The sequence below is a fragment of the Triturus cristatus genome, chromosome 1_2 (assembly GCF_964204655.1).
Source record: "Triturus cristatus chromosome 1_2, aTriCri1.1, whole genome shotgun sequence".
Classification (NCBI taxonomy): domain Eukaryota; kingdom Metazoa; phylum Chordata; class Amphibia; order Caudata; family Salamandridae; genus Triturus; species Triturus cristatus.
The window spans coordinates 1184041610-1184054037 of record NC_140580.1 but is presented as its reverse complement, the minus strand read 5'-3'; the positions used below and the strand labels follow the sequence as shown (position 1 = coordinate 1184054037).

The 12428-nt window shown below is 46.3% G+C and overlaps 1 protein-coding gene across 13 annotated transcripts in view; it reads right to left on the bottom strand.

Annotated features, from left to right (window-relative positions):
* DNM1 (dynamin 1) overlaps positions 1 to 12428 on the bottom strand; it is a 796474-nt gene that overhangs the window by 296017 nt on the left and 488029 nt on the right. For all 13 annotated transcript variants that reach the window (XM_085614099.1, XM_085614096.1, XM_085614097.1 and 10 more), the window contains exon 11: positions 7684 to 7770. In XM_085614099.1, the coding sequence (XP_085470225.1) occupies positions 7684 to 7770 (87 nt within the window). The remainder of the gene's footprint in view (positions 1 to 7683; positions 7771 to 12428) is intronic.

Below are 12428 nucleotides of genomic sequence, written 5' to 3'. Positions count from 1 at the left end.
GTGTTGAAGCAGCTGGAGGGAACGGCATTGAGTTGTCTGTTCATGGTGAGCGATGAGTCTAGTATGATGCCAAGGTTTTTGGTGTGGTCTGAGGGGGTAGGAGGGCTCCTGAGGGTGGTAGGCCCACCAGGTGTCGTCCCATGCTGAGGGGGTGGTTCCGAGGGCTTCTGTTTTCTCGGTGTTGAGTTTAGGCAGCTGTTGGTCATCCAGACTGCGACGTCTTGCATTCCTTTTTGGAAGTTCAGTTTTGCGGTGATGGGGTCTTTGGTCAGGGAGAGGATGAGCTGGGTGTCGTCGGCGTAGGATACGATGTTGAGGTCGTGTTATTGGACGATGGCTGCGAGGGGAGCCATGTAGATGTTGAAGAGGGTCGGGCTTAGCGATGACCCCTGGGGGACTCCGCAGGTGATCTCCGTGGGGGCGGAGAGGAAGGGTGGTAGTCTGATCCTTTGGCTTCTTCTGGTGAGGAACGATCGGCTCCAGTCCAGGGTAGTCCCTTGTATGCCGGCTTTGTGTAGTCTGGCTACTAGAGTGCCGTGAGAGACGGTGTCGAAAGCTGCGGACAGGTCGAGGAGGATGAGGGCTGCTGAGTGGCCTTGGTCCAGGAGGGTGCGGATGTCATCTGTGGTGGCGAGAAGGGCAGTTTCGGTGCTGTGATTGCTCTGGAATCTGGATTGGGATAGGTCGAGGACAGTGTTTTCTTTGATGAACCATGTCAGTTCCCTGTTGTCAGCTTTCTCTGCTACTTTAGCTGCGTAGGGGAGGAGCGAGATGGGCCGGTAGTTCTTGAGGTCGGTGGGGTCAGCCGTGGGCTTCTTGAGCAGGGGCCTGACTTCTGCGCGCTTCCGCTGTCTGGGAAGATACCTGTTGTGAAGGTGGTGTTGATAGTCTGTTGTATTTCAGGTGCAATGGTGTCATTGGCTCTGTGGTAGATGTGCTGGGGGCATGGGTCAGTGGGGGCTTCAGAGTGGATGCTTTTCATGGTCGTGTCTTCGGTTGTGACTGGAGTCCAGTCGGTGATGGTGGGCTGGGTGGTGTCTCTGGGGGGTGGGGAGCTGGCAGTGGCATGTTGTGTGCGGCCGACAAAGTTGTCATAGAGTTTTTTTAGCTTGAGGTGGAAGTAGCTCCCAAGCTTGTCGCAGAGGTCTTGGGATGGGGTGATGTCTGTGGCTTCGCTGCATGGGTTGGTGAATTCCTGGATCACGGTGAAGAGTTCCTTGGAGTTGGTGGCATTGGTGAGGATTTTGCTGTGGATGAAATTTCTTTTGGTTGTTCTGATTTGGTTGTGGTAGTTAGTCATGGCGTTCTTGTAGGTGGAGTAGTTGTCGGTTGTCTTGGTGTTCCTCCAGGTCTTTTCCAGGCGTCTGCAAGTGCGTCTTGCTTCTTGGAGATCTGTGGTGAACCAGGCGGCTTTCCTGGAGCGTTGTTCACCGGAGTTCCGTAGCGGGGTGAGTTTCCCACACAGTTGGTGATCCAGGCGTAGAGTTCTTTGGCTGCGGCGTGTGTGTCGGATGTCCAGGTGGGGTTTTCTCGGGGGAGGGTGGAGCACAGCTGCTCGTCGGTGACCTTGCTCCACTTCCTTCGAGGTCAGCGGGGAGGGGGGGGAGGGAGGTTTTGGTGCCTTGGGTGTGTCGACGGTAAAGTAAACACAGTGGTGGTCGGTCCATGAAGGTTGCGTTGTTTGGCTGAAGCGGACACTGTTGCCCACTGCGAAGATGGGACAGAGGGTGTGTCCTGCTCTGTGTGTGCTGACAAGTTGGTTGAGTCCGAGGTTGGCGAGGTTGTCGCGCAGGGTGGTGGAGTTGGGGTCGCTGGGGTTGTCTAGGTGGAAGTCAAGGTCTCTGATGAGTATGTAGGTTATTGATGCAATGGCGTGGGGTGCAATGAAGTCAGTGATGGCGAAGGGTGTCTGGGGGGCCTGTTGATGAGGGTTCCTCGGAGTGTGGTGTTGGGGCTGGTCTGGATCTGGAAGTGCAGGTATTCGGTGGCGGCGAAGGTTTCGCTGGAGGTGGTGAGTTGGAGGGTGTTCTTGTGGACGATGGTGAGTCCTCCTCCCGGGTGGTTGGGACGGTCCTTCCTCTGGATCTTGTATCCGTCTGGGATGGCGGTCTCCGTGAAGAAGGCTATGTCGGGCGAGAGAGAGTCGAGAAGGTTCCAGATTTCCGTGGCGTGTTTGTGGATGGAGCGCACGTTGAGGAGGATGCACCTTAGCGCATCGTTGCCGGCGGTGTCTGTGGTTCCGGGAGTCGGGGTGAAGGAGAACATCTGGCGGCAGTGGTGGAAGGAGAACTCTCCGTGGGTCGAGGCTGGGGAAGCCAGTTGTCAGTCTCTGAATATTCCGAGGTTGAGTGCGAGGACTACACATCTTTGTGACCAAACAATATGTGAATAACAATATAAAGACACGTCTACTAGATGTCCTGAAACATAGATAAAAACTATACGCAGAACTGAAGCAGGAGAAATTTATATAGAAAGAGAAAAAGCTGTTTGACCGTTGGATTAGGCTCCTCCTCCACCTAAGCTCCATTGCTGATTTTTCTAGAGCTCTGACTAGGGATCGTCACTTACAAGAAAATTTAGGGAAAGCGATTAGATAATTTTTCCAATTAAATAATCCAAAAGATACCAATCCTTCAATTACATGAGACGCTTTCAAGGTAACAATTTGGGGTATGTGCACCTCACTGATGTCTACATTAAATAAACAGAAAACTAAAGATAGACTAACTCTTGAGAAGGAGCTCCAGTCAGCAGAGAAAGAGCATAAAGAAACTCCCATTCTTACGCTACAAAGGAAAGTTACAGCCCTTCAGGGAAAACTGAATGCGATATACACCAACAGAGCAGAATGTACCATGTTACGCCTTCAGCATAAAACATAAGATATAGGGAACAAAGTGGGCACCCATGTCATATGACAGCTCAGAATACAACGTGAAACACACTACATTCCCCATATTAATACAGAAGAAGGAAGAATAGTTCAGTCTGAAATAGACAAAGCTAAGGCATTCAGGGACTTCTACACCATTTTATATACGTCTGCATCTCCAAGGGAGGAGACACAATCAAAATATTTACAAGAGGTGGAACTACCTCAAGTGACTGCAGATCAGAATGAAACATTGAGTAGACCTATAGGAGAAAAGGAGGTTCGTACAGCAATTAATGAACTTAAATTACACAAATCCACTGGGCCTAATGGGTTAACGGCCCAATTTTAGAAAACATTTGGTTCAGACCTATTCTTACCTCTTACACAGCTATTTAACTACATGGCCTCAATTCATATGGTAACATCACCAATGAGCGAGGCAGTCATTTCGGTCATCCCCAAACTAGGAAAAGACCTTCTTTACTGTGCATTATAGAGGCCCATAGCTCTACTTAATCTTGACTTCAAAATGTACACGAAAATGCTGGCTACTAGATTGTAGAAAATACTATTGGAGCTGATCCACCCAGATCAATCAGGATTTATTCAGGGGAGGCAAATGCACGAGGAGGGTGATCCACCTGGTCGAGAAGGCTACTAAGAAACAAATTCAAGCCGATCTGGTGACACTAGATGCTGAGAAAGCCTTTGACCGGGTGGAATGGTGCTTCCTCTTCCATACTCTTCACAAGTCAAGCTTCAGTGATCACTTCAGTAACATGATACAGGCGAACTATGCACATCCACTCTCGCAGGTGGTAGTTATTGGGGTGGGGTCTGGCTTTTTTAAATTGGAACGAGGAACACGCCAGGGATGCTCATTATCCCCACTTTTATTTGCTCTCAGGATTCAACCACTGTCAGCTAAAATAAGGACCACCCTCGCCATTAGCGGTATTTTCTTTAGTTCGGTAGACCACAAAATTTCTCTCTTTGCGGATAATGTATTGCTCTCCCTCACCTCTCCCGCCACCTCCATAGCTGCACTACAACAAGAATTACATAACTAGAAAGCGGTTGCAGGTTATTTCATAAAACTTTCATAAATCCTTTATTTTTAATCAAGGTGTGCCCACACGAGAGATGGAGGCACTGGTGAACCCGACACCCTTCAAATGGGCTAAAAAAGCCATTACATATTTTGAGATCAAAATCACACCTCGAATTGCCGAATTCTATTGTGCCAACTACCACCCCCTCCCCATTGATCAGACAACTTAGAATTGACTTTAAGAGATGGGCCCCTGTGTACCTTTCCTGGCTAGTACAAATTAATGCAATTAAAATGACAGTACTTCCCTGGTTCCTATACCTCTTTAAAGGTCTTCCAATAGAGCTTCTTCAAGTATTTTTTTTGGAAATTAAATCATTGATACTTCAGTTTATATGGCAAGGTCATAAGGCGCCCCTTGCCTTTAAACAATTATGACTCCCAAAGGAATCGGGAGGCCTGACACAGCCTGATTTTTCCCTATATTATCAATCAGCACAATTACGGTGAGATCTGAATGGGCTCTGAGGGATTAAGACAAACACTGGCTCCATATGGAAAGAGCACTAGTATGGCCCTTTATATGGGACTTGTTGTGGAAACCCAAACCCGATAGACCCTCCCAACGCATACCTTAGTACACCTACTTGAAAGACCTCGCGAGTGTAGGACTCCTTGACAAAGATGGAAGACTAGGCAACATTTCCTTCCCCATACACTGCGATGCACTTTAATCCTGCGTTCACGCTGGCGCTTCACCCTGGCCCCTTTGATTTATGGAGGGAATGCGGATGTTGAATGATTTCAGATCTGTTTTCCTTTGGTGGGAAATTCTTACATTTGAGAGTTACCTGCAAGACGTTGGGTTGGCAGCTTCAGAGAGATAATATTAAATGCAACTAAAGCATTGGGTTCTACACCTATATCCCTGATATATGACTAGCAGCGACCAAAGAGCTTAACCACATTGAAAAGTATGTGCGCCATGCTGAGAGGATGAAAGGAGCCATTTATTTTTCTTTATGCCCACATGCTCAGCACCCTTCACAAGAAGTAGCCCAGTTATAGGCAGATTTGAGCAGAACTATTAGACGATCCCATTTCCGATACACAATGGCAAAAACTATGGAAGGACATAGCCAAATTCGACCACTCCACAAAAGTGAGGGAAGTGCATTACAAGGTGGTGTTCGATTGGTATCGCTACCCCACCAAACTTAAAAAATATCCTAATACAACAGATCTCTGTTGCAGGGGATGTGGACTATTAGGCGACTTCAGACATATTGTGGGATTGTCCGATCATTACACCATTTTGGGCAGAAATTTCAATTCGAAAAGGTGTCCTCATTGAAAACTGCCGATGTTGCGGACTACATGTAACAATTGAGAATGGTCAAGATGTTTTCCATGAAAAACTTCAGAGAGGTCGTTCGGACTGTTCTACAGATATCAAGGTCAGTGCGCACCTTGCAAGAACTGCACATTGTCTTTAACAGTTATCGTGAACTATCTGTCAAAAATGTGACAGACTCAGATGAATGTCAACATTAGAACAATTGACCTTGCCTGCATCAAAGATTCGACACCTATACCTGCGCAACTGGATAAATACTGGTCATCAACATCGAACAAGATGAAACTGGAGATGTTAACTCGCCAAAACATTGCTGATGCTTCAGGTAACACTACATTTTCAATTATTGCAAGTGGAATGATTGTACATGAGGAGTTGGTGCCCGCAGAGATATATTTAAAAGGTACGGGCCATATTGTTCAAGAACTTAACAGCAAATTGGAGGAAGCCGACCTTTGTGTTGTGCCACATGTTGAGTGGGCTGTTCGAGATGGTTCCAATCGATTCATTGTACTGTCGAATGACACAAATATTATTGTGCTACTTAGATTTGTTGTAACGTTCATAAGTCAAGAATTGTCAGAGTTATGGATTCGTTATGGAACAGGCGAGAAAAGACACTTCACCCCGCTTCATATTTTGTAATATTGAAACTTGACCCAGAGATTCCCAGCGTTTTTATCCAGGGACATATTCTTATGGGTAATGAAACTATGAGCAAAATTGGAGCAAAGCTTGGAGCTTTACCTGCTGAACCTGTGAAGTTTCTAAATGGATTTGCTGGGACAGATGAATAGTGTGACTTTAAAGATGTAGAAAAATACCTTGGTGTGTGTGTGGAAAACGAGTTCTGACTGTCACACATTTACGATCTTCGGTACAGTGAGTTCAAGAGATCAATCCCACTAAGTGTCCTTCCAATGATGTCATATTCTGTGCATGGACACATTAAAAAAATGTTCTCCATGATCAGATGTGTAAACGTTTTGGTTCGTGCATATGTAGAGAAAGATCTGTGTCAATTTGGTTGGGAAGATATTGATGGGTTGCTAAAACCTACGAAATTGCTAAAGCCTCTACCCACAGGACTTAGACGTACATGAACTTGCAAAACCTGTTCTACAAAAAGATGTTCCTGTCGATATGCTCTTCCCAAATGTTCAACATTCTGCAAATATACCACGAGTGACTGCCGAAACAAATAAATAAAGTGTACTGTGAAAATGCGCCTAAAACAGGAGTGATCAACATTATTTTTTTCATATTCAGATCATAAACATTGTTTGTCATATTCATAACAGGATTAAACTCCATTATTATTTGTTTTATTTCTATATATGTCTTCTTGTGGCCATCTTGGAAAATGGTGGAAGGGTTGCTCTGAGGAGTTATATTCTGTCTATATAAGACTACTATGTTTTGGCAGCAAAATGAAGTATATATGTCTCATGGTTCCTGAAATATTACATCATCACTGCACCACATCCACCATTTTTAAAAATGTCATCCAGAAAAAAATTGGCCGGGATCAGCAATATCTACCCAAGCTACATTACTTCTCTAATGATCCAAAAACACAAATCAAAAATGAAAATCTCTGAACAACGATTTTTTTACGGAAGTATATCAGGGGGATGGGATTATAATAGGGCAGATAGGATATCCTCGATGTTCGTTTTCTCTTTGTCTCTTATCCCCATAATGGCCTGCTGTTCTCTTTGGCAGATGATTAACAAGAGGTTCTCTGTCTCAATGAGCAGTAAGGAAGTTTTGGGATTGTCTGTTATTGCACTATTTAATCAGAGATTTTGGACAACAATCATGAGCTCTGCTGTGACTTGTGTAATTTATAGGCCACTAGCAAATCAGTCCTTTAGAGTTCGATTTACACAACTTTCTTTATTTCCTGTGTATCATGTTCCAGCAAATATACCAGAAAATGTAAAAGTTTAAATCACTCATGCATTATTATATGCCTCTGACAACACAACAATCTTTTGGGCATCTGCAGCCTTCTACAACCACTGGAGCTGTTTTGGAATGAATGAAATACGTAAGAAAACCTCTGGTGTGATGTCAAATTATAGGCTGTTTTGGGGGTCAACTGACGTCGTAAGGAGTCACACCCATGGTGGAGGCCTACATTTTAAACACTGACAGCAAGACGGAATACATGGCTTAACCATCTTTAGGCTCAGCAAGTCATTATACAACAGATTCATCCTGCAAGATTAAAGTTATCATGAAATGAATCAACATTAATTTCAACGCGGAGGCCCGTGTGTGTGATGTGAGAGCATTGACAATGGTGTTGGGAGAAGAGAGGCCGTCGGGCCTCTCCCATTCTCCAACAGACTAGCTGGAAATGTTTGTAACATCATGATTCTGGACTCTTACCTGCTCTTTGGTTTTTCCTTCCCGGTCCCGGATATGTGTTGACACGATTCTTTCCATCTCTTCTCGCAGTAGGGGGTACTGGCTAAGCTGTACAGAGAAGAAAGCACCCATACATGGAAGTGAGGGAGGGAAGCACAGTCCCCACTGAAAGGCCATGGGGTGGCCATGAACTGCAGGCAAATACACACAAGGAGCAGAGATGCGGAGATTTTCCAAGTTTCCAAAGCAAGGATCCACATAATCGGGCTAAGGGTACGAAGGACAGAAAAGCAAGGATCCACATATCGGGCTAAGGGTACGAAGGACAGAAAAGCAAGGATCCACATCTCGGGCTAAGGGTACGAAGGACAGAAAAGCAAGGATCCACATCTCGGGCTAAGGGTACGAAGGACAGAAAAGCAAGGATCCACATATCGGGCTAAGGGTACGAAGGACAGAAAAGCAAGGATCCACATCTCGGGCTAAGGGTACGACGGACAGAAAAGCAAGGATCCACATATCGGGCTAAGGGTACGAAGGACAGAAAAGCAAGGATCCACATATCGGGCTAAGGGTACGAAGGACAGAAAAGCAAGGATCCACATCTCGGACTAAGGGTACGAAGGACAGAAAAGCAAGGATCCACATCTCGGGCTAAGGGTACGACGGACATAAAAGCAAGGATCCACATATCGGGCTAAGGGTACGAAGGACAGAAAAGCAAGGATCCACATCTCGGGCTAAGGGTACGAAGGACAGAAAAGCAAGGACCTGGCCGGCCCACCCGGTGGGCCCAGAAGCACTCGATCCTGGTTTACACCCAAAAGATTGGGATAATCGCTTTTACTAGATGGCTCTCCAACAATCAATGTCATAAGAAGTGAACACAGAGCATGAGGGCTGTGTACAACCCTCCTGCTGCACCTCAAGATAGACACTACCACTAGCTGCAGCCTTCGACTTCAAGAAACAAACTTGTTAGCTGAAGCCTAAAACCTTGAGGACCTGGGATAGTTGAAATAAGGGTCCGAGATGAAGCTGATAATAAACAGGAATATGCTAAACTACCAAGGCATGTGCTTTGGCAACGAGATCGGCTGCCTCAAAGCTCATGGAGCCACAGCCAGAAGAATGAATGATACTTCAAGAAGGTACATGTGGCCAGTGATCATGAAATGACTCCAAATCCCTGGAAGGGCACGAAGCCAGTAATGTGGGCCCGTACCGTGTTATAATATGACATACACCACACTGGTAATGGGGAATGAGTGAATCTCCCTGAATGAGTCACAATCTAGCGTGTTGCCAGTTAAGGGAGAACACGTGAGATTCCTTGAAGACACACCAAGGTTTAATGTTTTCTTCAAGTGAAGGCTTCTACACAACTCCACTGGTGAGGAGAAATTGAAAAGGAGATGTGGATACCAGTGTGTGTGAGATGCCAAAAGGTGAAGGATTTAAAGTAGGAGACTAGTGGTTAAACTGCTTCTAGAAGTGTATTAGGACACAGGGCAGGTGACTCTGGGAGAATGTGACATTGGTATTGACAGAATAATGTCGTACGCCCTGGATCTTTCTGAGGTTTGGGGAATAGAGAAACAAAAGGATTTCTGGAGTCGATGAATTTGAGGGGGCCCATTAATATTCTTTCAGAGTCCGCACAAAGTATACGCGGAAAATCGAGCAGAAGCTGAGTTTGTGTTCACTTGACACAAATCCTGCGTTTGTCTTCTACACTGATCTTTCCAAGACACATTCAACAGCACATCCACTGAAGACTTCAGCTCGAGGCATTGGTCATGGACATGGACAAGAAACACAGGCTAGACCAACACTTTTGCCTTCCTCTGAAGGCCTCCGGGGCTAGAAGGTGACAGGCACACCACATTAAATAGAAAGAACAAACTTGGAAAATCTCTCAGCAAAGCTCTGCTTCTTTTTAAATCCCAAGTCCACATATCGAGAGTAACAATCACTTTCAGAACAGGGAAATCTAGCAAAGATAGTATGGTGTGCAGAGGCCATCATGCCCAAGGCAAAGACTAGATAGGCCAGAGAGGTACATCTAGTGATGCCCTGAGAGCAGGAATGAGACCAGGATGCAGACTACAAAGGGCATGGGCACTCTGTCAACCCTACACACACAGGCAGAGACCCCTGAAACCAGGGAATGCAGGAGACTTACACACACACACACACACACATGCACAGCACAAGGAACACATCACAACTGACACAACACCAAGGCCACAGAGAGTAACTTTGATACAGCCATGAAGTAGGAGCTAGGCTGATGTGACCCCCGAAGGCCGGAAGCCCTCAGAGCAGGTACAGCTCCCAGGGGCATGCATAAAGTTCTCATAGACACATGCATGCAAACAAATGGGAGCATCACAATGGGCACTACACAAAGTAACAGCAGGAAGTTTGCTGGGAACTAGAGAAGGGCAGTTTGCCCTCTGAAAGCTGGCAGCCCACAGAACTCCACCCATGCCAGGGCATGCATGAAGCTCCCGCTGATGCATGCGAAAGAAGGCGCACAACACAAAATCACGAGAAATGCCATGGAAGCTGGAGTCTGGCTGGTATGTCCTCCAAAGGCTGGGAGCCCACTGAGCCTGCAGAACTCCTGTCATGCCACAGACATGCATACAAAGCAAGAACACGTGAGGCACATAGGGTGGCATGCAGCAAGTATTGGGGCGGAGGAAGACAGCCAGTAGGACCCAGAAACTATTGCAATGGCTGACAGATGCGTGTGAGGGATCTGGCTGAAGGTGACCCAATCCAGGATGAACACAGAGTGCACTCGGACCTCACTCATTTAAGGGTTAACGCGGGTGACACTGCCTATCTCACGCCCTCCCTACTACACAAAAATCCAAGCGCCACCATTACTAGGTGTCCTGTCTGACCATGAAAACAATTTAGCAGGAGATAGTGTGTAAGGTATGTGAACAAAAATGGGAAATATTCCATTTAATCTAAAAACAAACAAAAACAGAGCCACATTTCTCTGTGTCAGAGCCAATTATTTTCCTCTGAGGGATTATCTCTTGCCTCGATTAGGCAGGGCTCCTTTGACCGGCAGAAAAGGAGGTTCTAGTCTTCAAGCCAGCAAGACTGTAAGCTGGGTAAGATAAGGTTTGCTTATTCTCTGTTCTTCAACATTTAGAGACAACAGCCAACATACCGGGATGAGAATGGTTACACATCTTCTCACGTGACTTGAAAAGGCCCCAGGCCGGTGCACCACTATGGGGCGAAACATGTGCTGGATGTCTCTAAATGCTGAAGAACACAGGATAACCCAATCTTCTCTTCGGTTGGACCTTTGTTACTTTCCCTTATTCAAACGGATGTCTGATTAGAATTGTATATATGGGATGATTTTTATGATAATGGGTGTGTTTGACATACTAACAAATGCAGATGCTACTGAAGTAATCATTGAATATATACCTTTGTGCATCAGTGTCCATGTACATTACCCTGTCCTTCATTGTGAGATGTTGGCCTGATATATGCTGTCCACTAGTTATAGTGGGCACCTTGTATCAGTTCAAACAACCCCTTATGGGGAATGGTTATAGACAACCTTATGTGAAAGCTATCCTAGTGGTAGCTATGGAGAGCAGCCTTCAGGCTAAGTCTCGAAGGAAGGTAAAGCAGCTTGTTTTACCAGTCTATAATCTCTTGAATGATCAAATGAAAGGACAACCACACCAGCTATACATTTAAAATATATGTATTTAAGATAAAACACACCCCTCTAGTCTCTTTATAAGGCTGGAGTTCGAAGTACTTAAGTTACAAGTCAGTTTTCAACAGTAAAAGCACAAATACAAGTTTGGACCCTTGGGGCGTACCAAACCATATACCAATAAAGTGGTATAAGAACCACGACTGAACTAGACACAAGGCCTAGAGCCTGTAGAAGTGATTGGACCACAAGGAACCACCCAAGGTAGTGACACAGGGGACCCACGAGGGACGTGTGCAGTGTGAGAACACAGCACCGAATCGCCGTTTACTTCTAGGGGAAAAGTCGTGGTTGGAAATTAAGAGTTTAAGGACACTTACAGGATGACTATGAGCGAACCCTTTTGGACTAAGAGGTGTCTAGGGCCAAAACCCACGGGAGCACCAGAGTACTCGAGTTACCTCACCCAGGGAAGCCGGGAGCACAGGTGTCAAATGGCGTCGGGTCGCTTCGCGTCGCTGTTTTCAATGGAAGCTGCTCAAGAAGTGCTGCTGCCATGAAGAAGAGAAGTGTCCGAAGCGATCCAAGCCCGGATCGAGGATGGAAGGAACCTGAAAGCAGAGGGGACAGAGTCTCGGTCACTTACCACTGACCAAGGGCACGATAGTCCAATGCCCACAGATGTCGGGTGCTTGAGGTGAGTTGATGGATGTCTTGATTCTTATGCCACGAGGTCCAGGAGGCGTCGAGGATGACCAGGAGCCGGATTCGAGCTGTCCCACGAAGTCTGTCGAGTGCTGCGGTGTCGGCGACCAGATTGCACCCAACAAGCCTTGGCAACGGCAAGTTACTTGGAAATAAAAATAAAAAAAAGGACGTCGGTGCAGACCAGCAAACTCTGGGGGACTCATCCAGCAAGGGTAAGTCGGGGCAAGTCTGGAGCAACCAGGAAAGTCCAATCAGAAGAGGAGTCACCTTCGTGGGGACCCACTAGCCAACGGGCTAGCGATCGTGAAGGAGCCTCGAGCGGTCGCACTTGAAACCGGCCCACGGGTCACTCATG